The 26252-nt window shown below is 40.6% G+C and overlaps 1 protein-coding gene across 3 annotated transcripts in view; it reads right to left on the minus strand.

Annotated features, from left to right (window-relative positions):
• The window catches only part of gria1b (glutamate receptor, ionotropic, AMPA 1b), a 67286-nt gene that overhangs the window by 36764 nt on the left and 4270 nt on the right, over window positions 1-26252 (minus strand). For all 3 annotated transcript variants that reach the window (XR_004463396.1, XM_026357481.1, XM_026357482.1), the window contains exons 2-3: window positions 24995-25129; window positions 6474-6713 (exon numbers count right to left, since the gene is read on the minus strand). Coding sequence is in view for 2 of the 3 variants with exons in the window: in XM_026357481.1 (XP_026213266.1) it covers window positions 6474-6713; window positions 24995-25129 (375 nt within the window). In the remaining variant the exon portion in view is untranslated. The remainder of the gene's footprint in view (window positions 1-6473; window positions 6714-24994; window positions 25130-26252) is intronic.

Consider the following 26252-nt stretch of genomic DNA (forward strand, 5'->3'; position numbering starts at 1 on the left):
GCCGAAAGTTTCACTGCTGTACAAGACCATCAGTATTGTACTGTTCTGCAAAACAACACATGATATTCATGTTTTTCAAACTAACTTTAGCTAGTTATACGTCATCAGTGCACGACCACTTCACAATGCCTCCAGTAATGTTAGGAAGATCGTGGTTATAACAAATGGCTGAGGTTAGGTTGAAATCAAATCAAATATTAATTTCAGATGGCCTGATATGAACCGACTGTAAATCACTGGTACCTGGGCAGTTTTTTCAGTCTGCAAACAGTAAATCAGTCGTTAAGTGTCAAGTGTGTTTCCACCGCCTCACAGGAAGCTTTGGTTCTGTTTTAAAACCTTATGAGTGAACACGCATCACAGAGTAATCACATCAGCATTTTAAAGCACACACACAGTATTCAAAAGATAAGTCAGCAAAATTCAGTCAGACTTCAAAGACGATAAACACATGAAGGAAGAGACACTTGAAACATACAGACACAGTCCCACACACTGTCTTGTTCTTCTATCTTTGTCAGGACATGCCTTCTTTTATCCTGTCCCTGTTATGAGACTTTACGAAAATCAGATAGAAAAGTATATTTTAAGAATTTGAAAATGTGGTAATTGTTGGTGTTACAACTGTACACATTCTACAAACTTAGATTCTTTCACAAAAACTAAAATATATATTGTATAGTATCAAACATCAGACTGAATTTGGGTGGAAATTAGTCTAAAACACACATGCACAACAACTCCATTTGATGAAGTGTTAAAACCATAGAGAACATGGAGGCATTATGACCCAACAGCCACCCACACGTGGGAGTTATTCCCTGCAGCCAGTTCAACATCTGGTGAAAAGAATGACACCAGAACAGCAGCAGTCTGAGGGTGTAGAAATGATATGTTACACCATCACACATGGCTGCAATGTTGACCTGTTCACATACTTCTGTGTGAGTAATTGATTCACCTGTTGCAGAGCAGAGAGAGAGTAGAGAAAAAGTGGAGATTCTGAGGTCATAATTGGTGCGGTGTGACAGAGATGATGTGATAACCTCTGATAGGTAAGTGCTCATTACGATCCATATAGAGACAGTGTTTACAGTTGCTGCGGGGGCTCAGCTCTCCACAGCCTAAAAAAGTCAAGTGTGTTAATGATAATGTATAACCTTCAATTAGAGATCGAGCTGAGCACCCACTGACAGCAAGAGTGTCAGTCACTAATGCTGAAGGAGGTGTGTGTGTGTGTGTGTGTGTGTGTGTGTGGGGGGGGGGGGGGGGGGGGGGGGATAATACCAGATGAGGAGGTGTAAGAGAGAAAGGGACATATAAAAAGATAGAGAGAGATGAATTTTATAAATATAGACACTAATCTGCTCTCTGTTCTGCATCTAATTTCCATAAACATCCTGCATGCATGCCATTTACTATTAATGCACTGAGAGAGGAGAAGAGAACAGGAATAGGAGAAGATGAAAGCACCAGGAAAACAACAGTAAAGGTGAGGGGGGAGCAGAAGGAAGAGGGAACAATGGAACTAAAGAAATGAGGACGGAAGAAAAAGGGAAGGAGGAAGAAGAGGAGATGATTAGAAGAGACAAAAGGAAAGACAAATGAGGAAGAAAGGCGAGGAGGCTCCTCAGCAGAGCTTCCATCAGTCCCACTGTTGTTTTCCCAGCAGTGCTCTTACACTGAATTACAGCATCAGCCTCCATCTGTCCTCAGACGCTCATTAAAACACTACTGTCTGTCTGATATTGGGCCAACTCAGGGCCATTATGCCCATTATGTTGGAATACACTTTAATCCACGTTGTTCAGGTTTGGCCTTTGGCTATGAATCAGGAAAAGTGCTAGGAACACAAAACATACTGTAAGGTAAAGCAGCTGCAGTTCATTACCACGGAAATGTGGGTTATTCTAGTGTAAACCAGACTGAAACATCTCAATAAAATCATGACACCCAGAGGATGAATCCTATTGACAACATGTTGTCATGATGTTCTTTTCTCTCTTTCAACCGGTCGAGGCAGATGGCTGCCCACCCTGAGCCTGGTTCTGCTGGAGGCTTCTTTTGTTTGTCTCACGAGGGATTTGTGATGTTTTCTATATAATCCTTTATATGTATTATTTGGATTGTTATATTGTGTAAGGTCCTAAACTTTTCACAGTCAAGTGCTTTGTGATTACTTTTGTTGTGAGCTGGTCCTATACACATGAACTTAGTTGAACTGAATGTAACTACAAGTACTGCATTACAGTTCTATGCTTCTGTCAACTAGTGATCTTCTAGCTGACATGCCTGTCTGTCTAAAGTCATATTCTAATAAATCTCTACAAAAGTCCAGTGGACGTTAGTGCCAATTTTAAAGACATTCCCTCCAGGTGTTAGATATAGCATTGACATTAACAATATGACTGATCCACTACTTTGGTTACAATCAATTATAATCTTGTGTTCAGTTTTAGCCTACATTATTTGTTTGTCCTTGGTCTGATAAACTGTCCACACTGGAACCTAATTGTCTCTGTAATGCACTTTTGATCCTATCCATCTTACTCTGAAGTCTTGTGTTTTCAGTCCTCTTCACTCCTTCCAGACTTTTAATTTTAACGTTATTAACATTAGTTAAGTTTATGTCCATTTAGTATTCACATTACCTCACAGCCTCATGTCTAGCTGCAGACTCTTGTGACTTAATTCTGTTTGTAACAATCAGCTGGGTCTGGTGCGTCACACAACCAAATGTCATCCTCTGCTATTTTACCATCTTCAGAGACACTTTGAACCAAGTCGAGTGAAACTCGTGACAAAGACCAAAACATCAAAGAATGTGTTGGTGAAAAAGAGATTGTAAAAAAGTGTTGTTTTGTTTGCTCAGGTTGAAAGAAAGAATAAAGACAAATGGTTTCTTTCCTGTCTACCATCTCACTCTGAACAGAGCTTGTAATGGGTGTGCTGGTGCATGAATATGTGAATAACAGTGTGTATGTGTGCATGTTGGTGTGTTAGCGAGACATTAGACTAGCGATGCGGCAGCAGCTATATCAACCACACACACACACACAAAATCAGTTTCATGTTCAATTACACATGGTCTCTGTTCATGCGAGTTGATGCTTCCCTCTCCCTGTTTAAGCAGCTGCTGTCTGTCTGTCCTCGTGTCCAATGTGAGTTCTTTAGTCAATGAAAAGGTTGACTGAGCACTGTGCTGTCCAGTTCAGCCATGTCATTGACCACTGGAGATTAAACGCCTTGCACAAGGGCACCTTGATGGTAGGCAATAAGAGAGGAAGAAGAGGAAACTACGAGACTGCAGCAAAGGGCAGAGAGGAACATGTAAAAGCTTTCTCAGTCCTCAGGACAGTTCCATATAGGAAAGAAGAGAAAGGGGAAAACTGACGTGCATGTGAAGACTCTCAGTCTTCCAGGTCACATTTCTCCTAAAAAGCTGCTCAGTGACTTGTTTTAAGTCCCATACATCCAGAAGGCTCCATCAGTCCTGATAAGGTCCAAGGAAGCTGGACCCCATTATTGTCACAGTTGCTGTGCCGGACATATTTTCCAACGTGCATTCTCTGTCCGCGGGTAGGATTGTGCTCACCTGTGTGTGCGCACACGTGTCTGTGCATCAGGGTAAAACTCAGCTAGGCCCAATACAAAGAGCAGAAGAGACTTGTAAAAGCATGTGTGTTGTTCACATTGTTCATGCACAAAAAAGTTCACAAGTGGCGCAGAGGTGACATTTAAACTATGGTTTAGTTGACTGTGCAACTGAGGAAGATAATAATGAGGCTCGAAAGCTTCCGGACTTCCTGTTAAAGCACCCATTAAGTCAGTGAGTCTATGAGTGTGGTGAAGTCTGGATTCTAGAAAAGAGGATGAAGAAAAGAACAAAGAGGTGGAGAAGGGCGAAAAACACTCCACTCTGCTTCACTGACAGTACTATAGTACTGGTACTACAGTACTATAGTACTGGAACTATAGTACTATAGTACTGTGTGTTTCCAGCAGTCACTGTACGGAGGACAGAGTGTCCCCACACACACACACACACACACTAAAAGGCTTTAGAGTCTGTTACAGTCAGTCGTATACCAGCAACCAGGCAGAAAATAAGCCCTCAAAACTGCTTTCTGAGAGGGAAGTACTGAGTCTACAGAATAGAGAGCAAAGGAAAGCAGCAGAATCTAATAAAAAGTAGACACTAGATCCTCAGCTGCTGCAAAAATTATTTCTTCATAAGGTTCAGGGAGTTACTTCTGATATTTAGCTTTACCTCATGAATATTTGTCAAAAGTAGCACATGCTTCCCTCATAAAGGTGGAATTTATTGAAGGAGGCTCATTTACCAATTTACAGTACATTATCTGAGGAGTTTTTTCATGAGTGAGTAATAGGACAAATGAAAACTAGGGTTAAACACAGAGATGGAAATATTCTGCTGTGAGGATGTTTTGCTTTATTGGAGCCAGTAACACACACGACTAATCACGCACTGACCACAAGCCAATGTTGGTGCCTACTGGTGGTTCATGCCATGATAAATGTTATATTTTCTGTAGGGCAGTAAATCACTTGTGACATTATCGAACGCACACACACAATCTTGGCTAGCTGTTTACAAGAGCCCCTGAGAGCTAGCTTTCTTCATTTCATGTCGAGGGGTGTGTTTGTTTTATCATTTGTACAGCCTCTACAGGTGGTCAGCAAACACATGTAACTCCATCTCATTAAACAGGTGGAGGCAACATCTATTGCAACAACCAGGTACTAGAACAACTACAGCTCATATCAGAACATTTTCTATATTAACGACACGTCAGCCTCTGCTTTACTGGTTAATATAGATTTAAATGAATTAAATAGCTATTAATCAATTAATGATTAATCACGGACATCCCTAGTTCACTTCTAGTTCAACTGCATCACTGATTTATTGAAACAAGTCCATCAGAAATGTGTAAAATGTGTCTTAGGTACAACTGCTAAGGTATATTTCTTAAGCGTAGTATTTCCAAAGCACCACATGGAAATACCCATGTAAAGCACATGAATTTCAAGTAGACTACAGACCAAACAGTTTCATTTTTGAGTTACCCTTACAACAGATTGATTCCATTTCCAAAAACGTGCTTTTGTGGCTTTTGAAAGAAGATGGTTCTTGTTTCGTATAAAATGTAGTTCATTCAACAGAAACGCTCTCTATTACCACCACAAGGGACGTTGTCTGTTGCTCTACAGACTTCGATAGTGGACACAAATCAAAGCTGTGTTCTAGGCTCTTGGCCTTAGCGAGACATTTTGCCCACAATAAACAAATAGTGTCTCCGCAGCAGATGTTAAGGAGCAATAACATTAGACAGATTGCACCACCAAGGCAGACAGTTACGCACTATTACACCACATAGACTTCTACTCATGGTTCCTGGACAGATGTAAAAGGCAATAAGATTAGACAGAGTCTGCCACCGACTGTCAAATGGACTATAACATTAGATCATAGGCCGCAGGGAGACACTAGATCCGGCTGAGAGACGATGAAATGACAGAGCTAACTGCCCTTAATGCTAATTTTTAAAGTTTGTTTGTTTGACTTAAAGAGCTAGAGGTGAAGCCTGAGTCAGAGGAAGGTCGTACAACAAAATTTATCCAATCTTTCAGCAGCTAGGGTTTCCTATTTAGCGTGTTCAAGGCGGGTTTATTCAATTTAATCCAATTCTGCTCAATTTACAAGAAAATCATTTCACTGCACTTTACATGTTAAGATCAGGACCTAACATAATTACAGTATATGGAAAACCCAATGAATCCAATAATTTTCCCAACAATACGTTCATACATTCTGTATAAAATGTAAGGTTTGGGAAGTGCAGTCCAACCTATCTAGTGGTAAGATGCTTAACCTGACCTCAACCTTAACAAACCCTAACCAGCGACCTCTGCAAACTCTTAGCCACTAAACGAAGCTCTTCCAACATTATGTCTAATCGCAGCATGTAAGAAAAAGAATCACTGACCAAAGTCATAGCTAAACAGGCAGTTACAACAGTATATCTATTAAAAAGACAGTGAGCAATATAGTGGGGACTCTGATAGATTTCTGCTGTTGAACTGAGAAATTAGTGTAGTGGAAATGTACACTACAATGAATTAACCACAATATATCATGTCAGCCTTACAGGTAATTACATCTCTTGTGGTTTTACCCAGTCTTTATAAGAAATTGGCCTCTATCTGTCCCATCTCTTATTTGAACGCATGTAGTGAGGCTGCAAAGCACTGTCAACAGCAACAGTTAGTATCAGACAGGACGTGAACCTGACCATGATGGACACAAACACATACATCTAGGTGCAACCTCGAGATCCATGTCACTTCTTTGTTTGAATTTAAATTTCTTCGGGCAAAGATTGTTGCTATCGTAAATCTCTAATTTGGTATATTGAATTTGTGCTGTATTATGAACCATGTGTTCTCACCTGAGTCGGAGCTGTACATATAGACGAATCTAGTCCAGTAGAAGTGGTCCAGCAGGGCCATAAGTGGCTCCTGAAGCTGGGGCCGCAGCTGCAGGACAAACTGGTTGTTGGTCTGAACAGGAAAAGAAGGCGTGACAAAGCAGACGTGCAGAGAGGCGCAGAAAGACATCAGCATGTTGACCGTCCGTCGGTCGTACAGGCCCATGATGGCGTACACACCCTTAGAGAACTGCGAACAGACTGGAGCAGACCGAAAGAAAAAGATTATTAGAGCTAAGGTCAGTGTTTCATCACTTGTCAGCACATCAAATGGTTTGAATATTTACTATTATATTACTATGTCTTCAGATTGGCTTGTTGGTACATACTGTATCTACAGTGAAACATCTCAATTTGCAAGAAGATCTGCATCTCACTCATGGAGACACTGTAGGTTTGATAATCCATTTATTTCTCATCTAGCTCCATAATCAAGTCTAAATATGCCAACTGATTTAGGTTTGTGACCAAACCACAGAAAATTAGAGGGCATACAAAATGATAACACATAAACCTGATATAGTTACAGTAATAAGACTGAACCTTCAGTGTTGAAACTGTACAAAAGTAACAACCATTCCGTACTATATGTTATGGATAACTCATAAATATTCAGTACAAATGCCTATTTCCTGAATCTCTGCAGCTCATTTACACGACCAGTAGTAGTGAGCTCAGTAATTTATCAAACCATGTGTAGCACAAGGTCTTAATGTGTGCACACATGCACAATTTTTCATCTCATTTAATAATAATAATGACACACTTTAACTCTCCTCTCTCTTTGGTTCTCTCATTATGCATCCCTCCATAAACTTCCTTTCCATCTATCTCTTTCCAATGATGACATTTGTGTGGAGCAGATTCAACCAGTCTGGTTGCTGTGCTTCTGTGCTTCAAAATGTAATGCAATAAATTTCATGCACATTATCTGCTATTATCAGCTTTTTAAGTTGTATTCAACATAGAACAGCAAACTCTTCGTTTGGTAATAAGCTAACTGATTATCAGGTATTAAAGTCTTATCTTCATGGTAGACATACATAATGTCTGCTGCTGTGCAGCTGATAAAGTGCAGTTTCCTTTTTACACACATGGTAAATCTGCGTACACAAAATGGCTATAATCTAATTACTCTCCATGCAGAGCTCCTTCACAGCCAGGGATTATATCTAAGACAAAATAATACTCACTGAAGAGGCACCACAAGTCACTCTGTAAATCTAAAAGTCTTATTTTTTGGACTGTATAAAAACATATCCACAGTATCTGTGTCATCAACCCAGAAAATCCTCATTTGGACACAAAGTGATGCCAGCTGAGTAAAGCTGAGGAAAACCTGGTATCCAACACGGGAGTCTGAAGGTGAAGAGACCTGTCAGCCAAAGACGTAAGGAAAAATAGCTCATATAATAAGCGGCTTCATCAATTTTCAACTTGCTTCCTATTGTTTAATTTGAGGAGCATGTACATACAGATGCAGACAGAACTGTTGGTACCCTTCCATTAAAGAAAGAAAAAACCATAATGGTCACTAAAATAATAATAAATAAAACTTTACAAAAAATTATCCCATGAAAATCAGACATTGCTTTTTAGGTGCGATTCAATTATTTTCTTTTTGTTTGAAAAAGAACTAAGAAAAGTGGCCTGGACTAAAATGGTGGGGCCCCTAGAAAAGATGTGAAATAATTTAATCATAGGGACATTGATCAGTCAGTCTGCCTGTTTAAAGGGTGAAAAGTGATCACTGTGCTGTTCATGGTGTGTACTACACTGAACACAGACCACAGAAAACTAACAAGAGAGTTGTTTCAGGACTTTAGAAAGAAAATGATAGACAAACATGTTAAAGGTAAAGACTCCTTTAACTTAGACCATCTCCAAGCAGCCTGATGTTCCTGTGACTGCAGTTGTACATAATATTCAGGGTCCATGGGACTGTAGCCAACCTACAAGGACGTGGCCACATACAGTAAGGACAATTGATGAGAAATTGAAGAGACAGTTAAGACAAAACTACAAAAATGCAGTACACAATGGGAAGACCAATGTATCTACTGTGGAACATGGAGGAGGCTTGGTTATGTTCCGGGGCTGCTTTGTTGCATCTGGTACAGGGCGTCTGTGTCAGAAACCTTGGTTGACCCTCCAACAGGATAATGACCCAAAACACAGCTAAAACACCCAAGAATGGCTAAGAACAAATCACTGGACTATCCTATGGCCTTCTATAAGTCCTGATCTAAATCATATTGAACAACTGTGGGAACTTCCAGATAACTTTACCTGGATGACTGAGAATCTTCAACGACAGACATGAAAAGTATGAAGGAAAAGCAGGAGTTAAATTACTTATTATTACATTACTTTTTGTAGTATTTGAAATTATTTATTACATTAAACTGACCCACACATGATCATAGGGCACAAAATGTATAGATTGATTAATAACTTGACCAAAGCTTCTCATACAAGACAAGCCTTGAAGTTTCTGCAGCAGCAATAATGAGGGTTTTCCACAGTACAGTCTGAAATTGTGGAAGAAAGTATTGTGGAGCTTTTACGTCGTGCTCAGATTTTGCTCTGGTATATGGGCAAACCCAAACCAATTATGGCTTTGAGTGGGGGAGCAATGCAGTTATACAGCAAGGAGTGGAAACGCCTTTCTGCCACACTCTAGTTTGCGACGTGACCCATCATGCTTGTAAATGTGATCGGCACAGATATCTCGCTGGATTAAGCTTAAAACCGGCCCATTCTGATCTCCAGCTGATCGATCAGTGCATCTCTAGTGATGTGTTCATATTTTGTTTCTGTTAAAAAACAGAAATAAAGTTTTTACAGGTTTCCAACGTCGATGTAATGTTTGAAATATCCAGGCTTCAGTGTCTGTTCATGGTGCTGAAACAATAAATGAAACCAGATTTTACATGAACAACACATCTAGTATGAATAAATCAGTATTTGATCTGCCACATATGTACTGACAGCTGTCCACATCTGTCCTCACTGTGTGTGTCCTTGTTACAGCTTAGATCCCTGTAGCCAGCACTAACATGCCTGGTTACTCTGAGAAGACCAGCACTGGAAATAACTATTCCCTCTGGGACCACACTATCATGCTAACAATAGAGGTTTGCCCCAGGTGGATGCTATCATGCTAATGAGTGATCTGTCTCTTAACATTAATTCCGTTGTCCCACTGGGACCACAGGCTGCCCCTTCATCACAGAGGGGTCAGGCAGCAGAGAGGTGACAGATGCTCTGAGCCTTGGAAACCTCTGTAGTTATTTGTGTTTAGGTCAACACTGTTGACATGACGAGGATTCACATGTATGAACCAAGGAAGTGATCTTTTTATTTAAATTATAAACACATGAACTGATGACCATCAATAATCAAAGAACTCAGTGTATATTTTATTAATTAGAAATTTCCTGCCAATAAAGACATTTGAAATATAATTAATAACGATAAAAAACGGAGCAATGTCAAAGGGTGATTCATCCCAAAGGAGCACTGTTCTAATGAAGTAGCAACAAGAGTTCTTCTTTTTTCAATTTATAGAATGTCAAAAGCCATCCCCAAGTCATATTTACAGGTCTTGAACTGTCCAAATCCAAAACACAGGGACTACAGAAACCAAAAAACAAATACACTTGAGACACTGCCAACACTTAGTTTAGGAGGACTATCTGCTGGACTATGCTGACTGCCTGGTAATGACAGAAAAACATCCAAAATATCGTCGTCATTCATTGGTTAAAGAAGTAAAGTGTCAATTTGTGACATTTAGAGGTGATTATGCTGCATTAAGTATGGGTGGCTCAGAAGGTTGTATGGTTACAGAGTTGATGAGCACATGATGCATATGTAAGAGCTTCCAAAATTTATAATCAATAAATTATGAAAGACAATTTGGACCAAAACATCCAAATATTTGATGGTTCCATTCCACACAGAAGTTCCCTGTGGAGCTGCATGTAATGTATTAACGCCTCAAATCAATCTATAATCACCTTCTATCATAAGGTCAATGATCAATATACAACCGTAGGGAGTGTGATCATCACTGACAGAGCAACAGCATTACCCCGCCCCTGTACCAGTTAATATTAATGAAGATAAATGTTCAACAAGGACGCTCATCGTAACATCACAGGGACCGAGCTGACCTCGCCTCGTACCCACCGAGGGTCCTCTAGTCAGACATCTCGCTCCTCGCCACCTGAGGCTTTTAGACAGAGCTTTATTTAAACACAGCTCAGAGACGATGACAAGCGCCACAGGGCCCACAGCTGAGACCGCATCTACCCACAGAGCTGTTCATCCTGCTGTCACATCCATCCATCTACCCATTCTGCAGATCTGTCTGTATGGGATGAATACCGATCACCCTGATGTTGGGAAAGAGAAAGAAAAGAAAGAAAGGGTTGTTCAGCTGAAGGGTCTTAGCGGGTAATTGTGAGGATGCTTTAACCAGAGGCTTTCACTGTCGTCATCCTCCAGTGCCTCCATTCACGACGACCCACAGCTCCACCGTTTACACTCCTCTGCTGAAAAGACAGGATGGCCCGGAGACACACATCCAGCTATCAGGTCACTGTTTCACTCTGTCGCTCTGCGTTCTTGTCACTTAACCAACACTTTGACTGTCGCTTTCCCAGAAAGACAAAGAATCGGGTCAGAAACACAACGCGCTGTTATTCCCGCACTAAACACTCCGTAGTGACATTTATATTTGCTGTTTGTTTTATCCGAAGTGACGTACACTGAATACAGTGGAGGATTCAGCTTGAAGTCGATGACATTACAAGCAGTCAAAAGTGAAAAGGTCAAAGGTTAAATACTGCAGACAATACTCTGTGGTATACGGAGCCTCTGGTACCCTTAAGTGTTTTCTGTCACCAGCTTTCCCATTTTAAGAGATTGCTTTTGGGGCATAGTGGTGGCCCTTTTCCAGACATGTATGTATTACATTAGCTTAAAAAGCATCTGTAGAGGACTGTAAAGGCAACTGAAAATGCTCAGAACCATGGTTTCATTTACTTTGCAGTTCTGGCTTTTTGAGCTCTCACAACCTCCTGACATTGGACTAAAGTGCTCTGACATATTTGCGCTGTCTGGGACAGAGTCTAAGTCTCAAGTACGACTGTATGTGTGACGCAGAAAGAAAGAAAAGATTGTTGGATGAGGTGGATTCATAGACGTGTATTAGAGACAACGAGCAACCAAACAGAACTGCTGTCAATGCTTAACAATGTGCTGAGCAAGATCCAGATATGCTGGAAAAAAAGAGAATCATAAATAATCATGAGGTCCAGACAGTCCAGACTGGCTTGAACTAGTTCTACTTGTGAACCTTTTAGGGAACCAGTTTGCTTTTCCACAAGCTGGAGAGGCAGAGAGAGAATTGTTGGGTTGTCTCCATAATTTCTATAGTTATATTGTTGTATTACTTTAGCTCTTAAAACTTAAAGACTGTAAAGTGCCTTGAGATGACTTTTGTTCTGATTTGAAGCTATATACAAAACTGTACTGAATGAAGATTGCTCCATAGTACTTTACTGTTTATACATTTGTGTTTTCCATCATCCAAACACAGTGGTCCAATATTTCTTTTTTGGATTAGGCAGACACTACACTGATCAAAACATTTTAGTAGGTCTTCATAGTCAAAGGCTGCAGCCCCTGACAATGAAGATGTAGGTACTGTGCTTACAATGGTTGTAATTAAATAGTAAATGAAAGACAAAGGTCTAAACTAGGATCACTTCTTGATTGTGTTATTTCAAATCCATTTTGTTTGTGTATAAAGCTAAAATAATTGCACTCATCACTGTCCAGATAATTCTGAGCATAACTGTTATTGTCAGATCTAATCCCTCAAGATGGGCATTTGTGTGGTGGACATTCAGAAATCATTGTAGATCATCGAGTCTTCTCTCTCCTGTAGTTGTGTTTCCTCCTCTCTGTCTCCCTCTCTCTCTCTGTTCTCCTCTGCAGGTTTCCTCCTCCTCCTTGGAGCTGTATATCTCCAGAGTCCAGTTACTGCTCCTACCAACCTGTCCAGTGTTTCTGTTGCCTCCTGTTCTTTTCTCTCTCCTCTTTTCACTCCCCCCAAATGGTTGAGGAAGATGGCCGCCCACCCAGGGTTAGGGGTTAGGTTCCTCTAAAGGGAGTTATTCCTCTCAACTGTCTCCTGTTGCTGCTCAGTGGGGTTGTTGGGTTTTCTATATAATTATTAGCATAGATAGGGTCTGGATGAGGACAGCGATCAACCAAAATCACAGATTCAATAGAAACTAAAACGTTTTGGTTTGAATTCTGCAGTTTTCACAACAACTGTGATGTTTCTGCGGAAAGCTATGAACTACCAACTGGGGAACATTAGCAAATCCTTCTTAATTCCTCCTACACAATACAATGTTCACCTAACAATGTAATACAAAGATGTAAAAGACACAGCATGAAAAACACAACCTTACTGTGTTGCTGCAACTGCCTCCACTCTTCCGTCTTTTGAGAAGCAGCCTGGCTGCAGGCATTTGTTCCCATTCAGACATTAGGTCCTATCATGTCAAACTCAACGTTAGTGAACTGCGACAGGTAAATTCAGTCAGCTGATCAATAGCAAACTATCTTGACAGTGCTGACCTTTGAGGGAACAGGAAGTCACAAAGGCCGAGGAGGAGCCATCATAGCTTGGGATGAATTCAGCTTCACCATTTGCGGATGTAACTGGCCTTTAGTTAGGCTGATACAGTATGGCTCACATCTCATGGAAAAGATCCTGGATGAAGTTCAGATCTGTCAAATATGGACAAAGTTTTCTAAAATGTTACTCAGTTTACTGGTACTGAACCTAATAACTTATTACTAATAAATGACTGAAGAGAAAAAATGTAAAAGCTGTTTTAGGTGTCATGTAATGATTTGTATTTGTCACCTATGATTATAACTGAACATCTTTAAAACTTTAGAGGGTTGGTCAGATGACATTCACATATTGAAGGCACCATATTGCTCCATGGAAAACTATACAGCTATAATTTGCAGCTCAATCTGCCCTGGTATCAACAATATGAAAGTTATAAGTCATTTTAACAGATATATGTTGTTAGGAATTCAGGAAATTCAACACTCACACAGGCAGTTTACAGATCAACAATCAGACCTTTAGTTCAGAATCACAACTTATGAACTGAATGGAACCGCAAACCCGCCTCAACCTCAGGCTCTAATTAATGTGTTTCGTAGCAATGCTAAATAATAGATTAAATGGCCGCCTTCCTCAGGGTGACGCACCACTGACACACCACACACACACAGTCTAAAGTCATTTAAACAACTGCTGCCTCCCAGGCATCAATATAATAATCTCCTGTTGAGAATTACAGCGCTGACACACACACACACACACACACACACACTTCTGTCTGCTCAGAGTTTCAACCTCGTCTCTGTTGCCTCATTATCTACATTTACATTTCAGTTGTCCGCAGAGATTCACCCACAGATGAGGTTGTACATAGAAATAGAGAAGGGAAACATTCCCATTTTCATTCCAGTTTACAATCCGCTGATACTTTAGTAGCTTCCTGAACTGAGGCAGCAGCTGAGTTGAGCTGAAAACACAATAGAAATGTGGCTTTATTTTACTTTATCATTATGTTTTGTTTTTTCTTGGATGAAAACCAATTTTGTCAGTTCTTAATTTCACAGTTACTTTTACTTAGTTTGCTCTGATAAAATTAAAGCAGCAAAGCTTTCTCGTTGTGTAACATTGGTCTTCATTACTACAGTGGTAACTCTATGAATTACTGTTACCATTTTACTTTGGATATAAGAGCCTTTTCTTATTTTGATGACCAGTTTAATGAAGCACTATCATGTTTATTTCTGTGGATTCTTCCGTCAGATGGTCGACCTAAAGGTCAGACAAGTTCAGCTCTGCTGTCTTTTTCGCTTTGTTGTCACACTTGTTTTCACCTGTACAGGTGTAGCAACAAAGGGGGCTAATAATGACAACTGTATTCACATGGTTAACATACAACAGCAACTTACTGCACTAACGGATAAATGTGCCCAGGATTGCACTGTGCCTCTTTACTTGTCCATATGGATGAAGTGCGCTGACTGTCATAAAGTGTAACCGAAGACTGTCATACTAGAAACAATGATTTTCACTCTGGAAGTCTTCCAACCTCCACGATACCCGATGTCTCTAACAGTGAGTTTGCTCATCAGAACTCAACCTGATAAAAATCTAAATTTAAATGGACAGCTTCTCCTAAATGATACCCTAACTTTCCCCAGATGCACTGAAACAGAGTCATATCTTATGACTGGGATTTCTACCTGACGGGATAATGATGAGAGGAAGTGTAAAACTACCATATAGGGCAGTTCAGCTTAGCCGGCATCAAATCTCGACACCTGGCGGAGAAACACAGACCACTGCGACCCCCTGACATTACAGCTAAAACTTAGGTTAATCAAGGATCTTTGTGAGAATCAAAGACGAACCTGGGAAGAGGCTGAGAAACTACAATGATAACACTCAACCGGGTACGTCAAGTTTAGACTTTATGAAACCCTGAAGGGGAAATTCATGTGTCACAGCAAAAGAATAAAACTGTAGCATCCAGTACAAAAATACAGAATACATCAATATTGTAACAGTAATATTAACAATATACAATTAGAGAGGTGAGAAACAGCAAGTCAAGTTTGGGGGTTAATGAGAAGCAACACCGGCACTGAACTGAAAGGAGGCTTTGAGCTTAGAGATCAGTCTGAAGTTATCCAGATCACTTGAGTTTGCTGGATGGAGCCATTTTGTGTCATTTGTCATTTTGTAGTGATCCATTTACCAAAAAGAAACCTCAGCACTGACTAAAAGACGCAGGCAGTAAAAAGGAAAACTTTATGATATAGTCGAAGCTTTATTCAGACAGAAGCTCAGAGAATAACAGCAGAACTTTGATTCTGAGTTTATTGTAATATTATAATATATATAATATTAGAATATATATTATTATATAATATATATTCTAATATTATATATATCATATAATATAAAATATAATAAGGATGTTTAATATGTGTTGATATATACATATCAGAACCAGGGAGCGTTGTTGTGTCCTATCTCGTTAAATCTGAGCATCAGCAGTGATCACAGAGCCACATTTAAATTTTCAAATATCACAAAATGGCCTTGAGGAACAAACCATGTGTCCTCAGACTGTCTTGAGGATGCTTCACTTACAAACACGAACCATCAAAAAGAAGATCCGATCAGACTAGACTGGAACAGATGGGAATTACCCATCGAGGTCTCTAATGTGAACACGGCAGAGGAAGTCCAGTTTTTTATTAATGGACCCTGACACTTGACTTATTCAGCTGCTGGGATCCAACACTTTGCATTTGTCTAATGTGTTTTAAACATCCAAAAATATTTGCTGACTCACATTATCGCTCATTGAATTACAATGAAAAAGAAACTGTTGGGTGTTTTTGCTCCAAGGAGCTTGTAGTGAAACCCTGCAGCTTATTTCCTCTCTTTCCTTTTGTTACCTTTCATTTCCTTCTTTCCTGTGACTCTGGCATCTGATCTTGCTTCTGTTTTGTCCGACATGAAACTAAGGATTTAGATGATTAATTAAAGATAATCCCTTTCTCTCTGCTGCTGGCCTCGTATCTCAACACTGGCTCTTCCTTTCTGTCATTATTTGCCAAATTGTGTTATTGAAGATAAACGTCTTGCCAGGCGCTACATGCAGCTCTTTTTTAATACTGCACTTTATCCTCATTTTACATTGGAGGCGTTCAACTGAGCGTGTAACTACAAGTGAATCCTCAAGGGCGAAATGTCACCAGCAAACTAAATCAGCTCTCCCTCCATTTCTCTCTCTCTCACTTCTCTCTCCATCTAAATGTGTCCAACACTATGCTGCATCTTCTTTTATTTTCAACACCAATAAACAACAAATGACACTAATATGGGGAGTGGGGCAGTCGTGTCCTCTCAATCTGTAGGCTCCTGATAAGGGAAGTCCTGGCAGTGAGATGGAGGAGAAACACCATTTCATTTCCCCTCCTCCTCACATCTTCATCTGAACCTTTGTCAGAGCAAGAATTACATCATGCAACCACTGCTCAGTACTAAGAGCTTCCATTAACGGAAAAAATTAGAGGGTTGAAGACACAAGAAGGCTAAATGAAGAGCGTGGAGCCAGTGTTCCACTGAACAATACATCGAGGTGCGTCTGATTAGGATTAGTTTGAACACTGGTTAATAATAATAATAATACTTTTCTTCACTCTGCTTGTTTGGATCACATGATGCACATGATCAGCCATAACAATAATCCTACCCGTCATCAATAGTCCTGGCAGAAACAGACCAGCACACCTTTTCTCCACCTGTCACACAGGCTGCCCTTGGCTCCATCCGCTCTTAGGTCCAGTTCTTCGTTGAGCCAGGTTTGGTTTGTAGTGACCTGCTGTTGTTGGAGGTGCTCTGACCCTGTCATCTAACCGTCACAGCTTGGTTGTCTTCCGAGTCCCTCAAATCTCTATGCTACCATTTCTTTTTCATTGTAAAGGGTTAAAATTATTAAATATTCAGTCTAACACTATGTGTTGTCCACCAACTACACTAGTAAAGAAGTCAGGCCACTGATACAGATGCTTCCACTTTGAAATAAAACTGCAGTCACTCTGGATGAGTGAGCTGTTAAATCCAGTAAGGACCACTCCCTCGAGTCTACTCATGTCTAGACACGTCAGCCGTGTTTAATTCCACCATCCTGTGGGTGAAAACTGTAACAGAGCAACTTAACAGCCTGAAAAATTACCTTAACAAAAAAAGGAAACTTTTCTGAGCTCTGAGGACATTCCTCTATTTTAATCATCTGTGCTGACGGACGGATTTTCTGTCATTCAGCCCAAACACATTACAAGAAAAAGAAGGTTTTTCAGGAGATGGTCCCATCCTGGATTTTTAATGTGCAGCTGGGTGTGAGTTCATGAAGCCATCAGCAGAGCCTGAATCTGTGTTAACATAGGGTCATACTCAGGTTAGAACTCCATTCAAAACCTCGTTACATGCTCTATTAAACCGAGATGCTCGCTCTACCTCCCTGGCTCTCTATCTGCCTCTGTCAATTCTATTCATTTTAGGTCTATTCAGTCCACATCCATTCAATCCAGTCTGATTTGCTGGCATGAATGCGACATGGTGTTGTACTGCCAAAGCGCCTGACTCTATTTGGGCTGTGTTTATTATTGCAGTAACACATTCATTAAGATCCAGACTTCTCTCTCTCTCTCTCTCTTTCCCCTCTTCTCTGGTGGCCTGCGCCAAAGTTTATGACCTCTACTATACTCTCAACCTCAGGAGATGGCTCATTAGACCAACTAATAATTGAATTATTAATCCTTTTCTCAATTACTTACAGCTATTGTCCAGTGGGCAAATATGCGGGACCACATTAAAAATATTTGTCAGACTGAAATACTCGAGATACGAGATAAATTTACCATTCTGCACTTTGCATTCAAATTAAAGAAGATTTGGAACATTGACCATCTTTTGCACAAATGGTCAGGTCTCAGATTTATCCATTGAAGCACATGTTTAGATGATGAGTACCAGATACTAAAAGCCCACCCCAAGCATTTGACCTTGTTTCCTTTCCTGAGAAGTGGTTTACATCTAGCCCTCCTCTGAGGCCAGTGCTTCACAGCTGAGTGGAGTCTTTGCTTCTTTATCAAATTCAGTATCTGTGATGAAGCAGCAGTCCTATCTCTGAACAGAAATGTAAGTGTAGACCTTCTGATGACATGGCTGTCTGATCCTTGGATAAAACTTTACAAAGCTGCAGCTTATTTAAGCAAGATCATCAGCCTTAGATGCAGACGGTTCGGGGTTCAAACCCTGTCACACACACCAGGTGTTTCCTTGAGCAAGACACTCCACGCTAGCTTCCCGGGCGCTGTATGTTGCTGCCCACTGCTCACCCCCGGGGGGATGGGTTAAATGCAGAGGAAATTTCATTGTGACATATGACAAATAAAGTCTTTGTTTTTTTTTTATTTCTAACAAGTGAACGACAGCTGCAGGTTGATTTACTGAACAAACCCGAGTCGATCAAATCTACCTGAGAGTGGTCTGGTCTTATATGTCTCATCAAAACCAGATGAGATCAAACTTAATAAAGTAGAAAGACCTTGGTGTGATTCTAGATTCCAGTCTTTCATTTGAAGCTCATGTAGATAATATCACCAGGACAGCTTTCTTTCACCTCAGTAAATATTACCAAGATAAGGAATATTTTGTCACTAAACGATGCAGAAAAATTAGTCCATGCTTTCATCACCTCTAGGTTGGACTACTGTAATGCCTTACTGTCTGGCTGTTCAACCAGGTGCATAAACAAGCTTCAGTTAGTTCAGAGTCCTCACTGGAACCAGAAGATATGAGCACATCACCCCTATCTTATCTACACTTAACCTTCCAAATAGCGTTCGGGACTCAGACACAGTCTCAGTGTTTAAGTCTAGGCTGAAAACCTATTTATTTAGTCAAGTATTTTTGTAAATAGATTTGGAAAAGACTCATGGACGTAGAGCATTATGGTGAACTGGTATGTTTAGATGCTGTCTTCCCCACTCTCACTGATCACTCAGGTTTGTTGATGGTGAAGTGTTTGGTTGCTCTACATCCCAGGGAGCCCTCATGTCTGTGTTTCCTTCTGGCCCACCCTTTTAGTTAGGCTGTCAGAATTAGTCCTGCCAGAGTCCCTGCTGCACTATGCTACATATACATTCACCTCAAACTTTATCTGACTGTGATCATAACTAACTGTTATCTCTCCTCTTCTGCTTCTTCTGGAATTTCCTAAAAGTCTACCAGATAACTAACTAACTGGACTCCACATTAACTTAAAGACACTAACTGTTATACTGGACTACCTGTCTGTCTGGTTCCTCTCAAGGTTTCTTCCTGTTGCCTTCTCAGGGAGTTTTTTCTTGCCACCGTCGCCCTCTGCTTGCTCATCAGGGACAATCTGATTTCATGATTCATACACATTCACTGTTCATGTACTGTTCTTTGGTTGTGTAAAGCTGCTTTGTGACAATGTCAATTGTAAAAAGAACTATACAAATAAAATGGAATTGAATGTGAATTTCACTGGATCAAATTCATCCAGATCTGAGTCCAAAGGAGTTAACGTGGTCAAGGTGAAATATCTTTTTTTGTCCAAGACAAAAAGATATTTGGTTTACAGTTATGACACAATGAGATAATCCACAATAGGTTGGAACTTGTGTCTCTCAGAGCTTTAATACCATATGAGATCACTGCATTTTGGACATTTATGCTCTCACAGAGCATAAATAGAAAAACAAAGTAAACAAAACCTTTGGCAAAAAACATAATTAAAAGATGGAAAAGTATAGAAAATGTATATGTCTGCAAAAAAGAAAACAATGAGTTGAAAGAACTCAAGGAGCAACATAAAAAGGGCGATATCAAAAGCATGAAATGTATGCAAATTGGAATAATCTTGTGAACAAATGTGAAGACGTAAGCAAAGTGGAACTGTCTGTAAATACGAAGAAATGAGGATACGGTAAAGAATTCATCTGAGAGCTCAGTCTTTCAACAAAACCAAACCTGAGACTCGTCACGTTAGTCACCGACTGTCTGTCTGTATAACTGTCTGTGTGTCTGTATCTATGAGACAGACAGCTGGCTCTGCATTATGTCTGTGTGTCATTCTATATAACAACGATGATACAAACAAGCACAACTCACTGTGTGGTAATGCTGACAGTGCTTTACAGTCCTAATAGATGTTCTATAGCTGCCGTTTGAACAAAAACAGTCGTTCCTGACAATGTTTTACTAATGATTTATTGTGACTGTTATTTCTGTTTGAAGCTTTCAACACATTTTCCTTTCTTCAAATATTATAGAATCACGTCATGCATCCCTGCAGCTTTATTTCACATCAACTGTCCAACTGATCTACTAGTAGTATTATATGTATTATAATAAGGAGACCTAAAAGAACTCCTGTCCACCGTGCTGCTGCATTATGAGACATAAACAAGAAAATCTGAATTTTTACAGGAAATGTCACCAACAGCAGCAAATCTTTAGCAAAACGTGCTTTTTATATCAGGTCTGTCATGTTGCTAAGCTAATGATAAGAGCTGCAACAATTAATTCTATTTATTGAAGTAATTTTTCTAAAACAATAATTGAATAATTCAATGATCTACTAGCAGCAGCACTAAAATAGTTTTTTTATCCTGGTTTAACTTGAGTTTCTGAAGGCTGCTGGACCATGATTTGCTGTGACAGAGGAAATAACTTCATCAGTGAAAACCAGCTGATTGTGTCCTCTGACATCTTTAAAGCAGAAATCAAACATCCAGGAATTACGGCTGTCACTGATGATGGGCTCCACAAGAAAAATGCTAACTGTCAGAAGACATTTTTTGAGGGACAATCATATTATAGGGATGACAGAACTATTTCCATCAGTCTGTATGAAAAACTTGGTGGTCTCTAAGAAGTGGGGCTGGCACCACAGGTTCAAACCAGGACAGGCTGGACATGTTTCACCTTTATCTGCAGCATCACATCAGCCAGTGAGACGGAAAATGCTCCAGGTGGATTAGTCAACGCTGTATTTCTACTGTTTACATCAAGATCGTCACACCAGCGTGTCACTGATACACACCCACCAACAGACAGGCTGTTCAGACCGATACATTACTACTGATCCAATCAATGACTGCGAAACAAACTGTTCTTATTAAATCGGAATGCTTCTTTAAAGGGAGAGCATCCTGATTCTGCTCAGTGCTGCAGGTTATTTTTCTAAACCAGACGTGAACAGAGTCTGAATGATGGAGCTTCTGCACCTGAGCTGATCCCACCTGCCCTCTGGATACTCCTGACAGCCTCCCTCCCTCTCTCTCCGTCTCTTTCTATCCACCTCTCTGTCTCTCGCTCTCTCGTTTGCCCTTTTCATTCTCTCCTACTCTCCGTCTTCTCCTGTGAAGCTACCTGTCTTCATTTCTCTCTCTCGGTTACACCACATTTCTCTTGCTGTCTGTCTTTCTGCTCTCGTTTATCCCTGCCCACCCTCCTTTCCTTCTTCATCAGGCTAAACAACATGATGAACATACTGATAGATATGAACATGTTTAGTTTTTACTAAAATGGCTGTTGGGAATTATAACATAAGGTTAGTTAATAAGGTTTATTTCATACTAAACCTCAGCCTGATTCTATCACACGTTATTTTCAGCCTTTCTGTGAAACATTATTCCCTGAAACTCAACAGTCAAAAGCTAGTGATGTGGCTGCTGCTCCAGCCATTTAAAGGATGGGTATGGGTATGGGGCGGGTAAAATGAAAACTAGTCCTGTACTTGAAGTGTTCTTTAATGTGGAGCTGCAGCTGATCTTCAGGTTAGAATGTGAAAAATTATATGGACGCAGCAGAGAGGGCGTCTGAGCTCAGACACTGAGGCTGGTGAGATGCAGCATTCACTGAACTCAGTAAATGTCAGTGTAGAAAACAGTGAAGCTGCATTCACTGCTTCACATGACAAACATCAGCGCAGCTTTGACCTTGTTGGTTAAAGTGTCTTTGGTCTCAGACAAAGATTGTGAGGGAAGATGCTCCACTCGGTAACACCAAGTGAGTGTTTCTGTAGTTCCAGAAAATCCAACAGAGTGATACATCTTCACTCTAGATCAGGGGTTCATGGACCACTGACTGTTTAGAAACATTCAGAGGACGACCTTTCCAAAAATGATATTACAAACACAGAATAAGTACAACGATATATTCTGCAGGTTATTAGCAGAGTAACCTAACCTAAACAGTTAGGTTAGTTATCACTGAAGAGGGGAACATTCTCTGTATTCGTTAGCATACAAGTGTTCAACAGCTGCAAATGATCAGCATCAAGTTGTTCACAGAGCTGCAACACACCTGGAGAAGAGTGCACCTTTCTTAACGTAGTTAACAGTTTTTACAGCAGTATTCATAACCTCATGCAGTTCTGGTGACATCTGCTTTGTTGCAAGGCTTTCCCTGTGCATGAAACAGTGCGTCCGCTTTGCTTCTGGCGCTCGCTCTTAGATTTGTTTAACAGCATCGTGATATTTTCCCATCATAGTAGCCGTGCCTTCTGTGCAAATACTAGAGCAGTATTTCCAGTACTTCACCCTTTTCAGTGAAGTACTCATCAAGACAGTGCACGACATTATCTGCCGCTGTTCTTGTTGGAAGTTCTTTTACAAAATAGCGAAGGTAACTAGAAACTAACAGTAACAGTAACACAACGTTGCCTACGTCTGTCGACTCATCCAGCTGTCTTCAGTTTGTCTAGTCACAGTGTCATCAGTACATGGTTTTGACTGAATTTGCAACATCCAGCAGCTCTCGACACACATCCACAGCACTTGGCAAAATCAGTTCCTCAGCGGTAGTAAAGGCTTTCTTACTACGAGCTACACGAGCGCTGACCATACAGCTAGTTTTCGGGTGACTTTTGATTGAGTTGATAACAATGGTATGACTTTTGGTTGAGCCTGAAGCTCTTCTCTTTTCCTTAGAAAATATTCTTTTGGCTTCCCAACACAGCAGACTCCACAGTTGGAGCGGAGCAGCATCTTCTCAACGAGCTCTGAGGTAGAACAACAAATATTTCTGATAGAGCAAAGTTTGGTGCTCGGAGCTGCTGCTTCACTGGTTTACACAAGCAGCTCACAGTCATGTTCATCAGGGATTAGTGTCACTGACAACAGGAGGTGTAAGACAACACAGAGTGAGCTCCAAAAAAAGAAATAAATACATTTTCATCAATATATGAAAAAAAATAAAGATGGACTGAATGAAGCTGCAGCAGCACTGAAAACGTCAGCAGACAGCTGTCTGGACTGATGGTGACGTGTTGTTGCTGAGTGTTATAAAAGTGGACCAAACCACGTTCCAACATTAAATATCGGCTCTGTCACTGGCTCAGATACGCCCTGTGTTTCAGAGCAGATAGTGTACTGCTGATTTTATTATGATAATAACACTTATTTTACACTCTTTTTTAATCATTCAAATTTCAGCGGGGAGCTAATAACACAATAACATGTATTATTGCTTTAGCTGGATCTCCAGAGGACATTTGTGGCTCAATATAAATGCGGCTTTTGGAGAATATAAACTATACAGCTGACTATGAAAAGTTGAATAATTAATACTTTTTACACCCTCTAGCAGCTGCTTGTGTAGCTGAACTGAGGGTCATTATATTGTGCAGATTTACGTTCAGGTGTAATGAGACCTGCTGGTAAATTCAGCGTTCTGGGCAGAACAAAACAATGTCAGCACATTGTTCTCTAAACCTACTGTAGTGAGTCCATTTAGTGCTGAGCTCCCTCCGGTCTGTGTCCATTTACTGCTGCTGTCTGCTCTTTTAAAGCTTGCCCCCATTTACCTCTATTCTCCCTAAATCCCAAATCTGCTGAATGAAGTCTGGATGATGGAGGAATGATGCACTGAGCCATGATGAGGAGGACAGGGGACAGATGCCTTCACAGAAATGCGTCTCTGCTTGTGTAGTGTTATTTAACATACGATGGAGGTTCGGATTAACAGGTTCTGTGTGTGTTGTAACGTACATTTTGTATGCAGCTGTTTCACTGCAGCAGGTTTCTGAGCTTCTGCAGCAGTAAAACTGTGTTTGCTACAGGTCTGATGTGGAAACTCCACAAACGAGACCCGAAAGGCCTCCTGCAGCTCAATCCTCTGTCACAACAATCCCACTTTTGGCTTTACATGTGTAACGTCTGCTGACAGCTGCAGACACATTTTGCAACTAGCAAGAGAAACTATTTGACATATTTAACAGCCCCCAAACCTCCTTTGTTACTAGAGGAAACCACATTCAGTGCAGTGAAGACCTGTGAAGACACATAAGATGCTGACATGATGACTTGATTACATTTATTGTCTGACCTGTTACCATTCAGTCTTTTCTCCTGCACATGTAAAAACCCGATCAGTGTTTTACCAGAAGAAACCTCTGTGGAAACCAGGTCTTCCCGATCCTTTTTCCTGATTACGTTAACCAGCTTTCTGTTTATATCACAGTTAAGAAATCAGGGAAGGAGGAACAGGAAACTAGACACTGATCAACAAGCAAACCTCTCTCTAGTCATAGGAAATAAACGTCACAATGCACCATTAGTCAGCAAAATGCCAGTGCGGCTGGGCCCAACAGAGCTAAGTGAGCTCACTGCATTAAGAGAGGGCCATATTCCCAACCAAAGACACCAAAAGGTAAGTTCGCAGCTTCATGGAAACATGCTGTACAGGTGGAAAGTTGAAAGCACTGATGTCCTACAGATTTAAAAGAGGTTTATCAGCTTTAAGAACTTACAGGCGTAGGTCATGGCGAAGCTGCTCCCTGTGTCCACCATGTCCACTTGTGGCACCAGTTTGGGGACGTCCTGGTGCTGTGCCAGGGCAAAGCGAAACACCTCGTACTCATGGGAGCCGGTGGGGAAAAGGCCTCCTGTTAAACGCAGAGAGTCACAAGGAGGGGGGTTAGTTTCTGTCCCACATTAAAAAGTAAGAAGGGAAACAACAAATAAGAGACTGTGAAGAGTTTGGGATTAAAAGGTAAAAACCATTAAAGGCAACATGAGCCTGAATTATTTGTTGTAAAGAAACAAAAGCACAAACTGCATCGTTCTCAGTGGTGGATTCAAACCCAGGTCAGTCAGTCTGTCTAACCACCACTGTGCCATCTACGAGTCACTGCTTAATGACTCCGTCATAGCCGAGTTTCAACAGGACTGAATACAGGGATTACAGAAGGATGCTGCTCTAAAAAATGTCAGTCTGACACTGCTCCACGTTCACCACTAGCGAACCTCTGACCCTCCACTGGCATAAAGCAAAGAAACGTTTTCCAGCGTGACCTGCAACAAATATCCAGCATTAACCAGTGACACCATATGGCAGCTGGTGGGACACTAACTTTCACTAAACCGTCAAAATACCCGGACACAACAAAGTGACTAGGTTGGCATTAAACACACATATGGATGGGTTAGGTTTAAATAAACATGGTACAATTACTCAAACTGTGGCTTTTAGCCCTTAACGTCACATGACCAACGTGACCAGTTATACTGGACGCGACCTCCTGTGACAAAGTCCTGGTCCTGAGCCACCTCGTCCTGGAGGGTCAGACGCTGCTGTTACTCACGACCTAGAACGTCTTATATCACAGGAGGACAGTCTTTTCATTTGTCCTGACATGACTAAAAGTTATCGGTCGGTTTTACAGTGGTTAAAAACCTTTTTCTCTCAGGTCGTATTCAGTCTATTTTCCCGCCAATCATCCCCTCTTAAAATAATGGTCTTCGGTTCACAGTGAAATTACTGAAACACTTGATTGACACTGAATGGCCCTCATTTCTCTGTGGTGAAGCAGGAATGGGTGATTTTTACATTACTGAAATGACTGTACAGTGAGAGTCTGTGGTGTTTAAAGCCACTAAACTTTTTTTGCTGTTGTACAGTAAAATAGTTTGATCAGTTATTTTTAAATGTGCTTCAGCTATTTCATTTTATCAGAGAATACTGATATTTGTGGAGCTGAACCAACAAAATGGTTATTCATTGCATAA

The sequence above is a fragment of the Anabas testudineus genome, chromosome 10 (assembly GCF_900324465.2).
Source record: "Anabas testudineus chromosome 10, fAnaTes1.2, whole genome shotgun sequence".
Taxonomy (NCBI): Eukaryota; Metazoa; Chordata; class Actinopteri; order Anabantiformes; family Anabantidae; genus Anabas; species Anabas testudineus.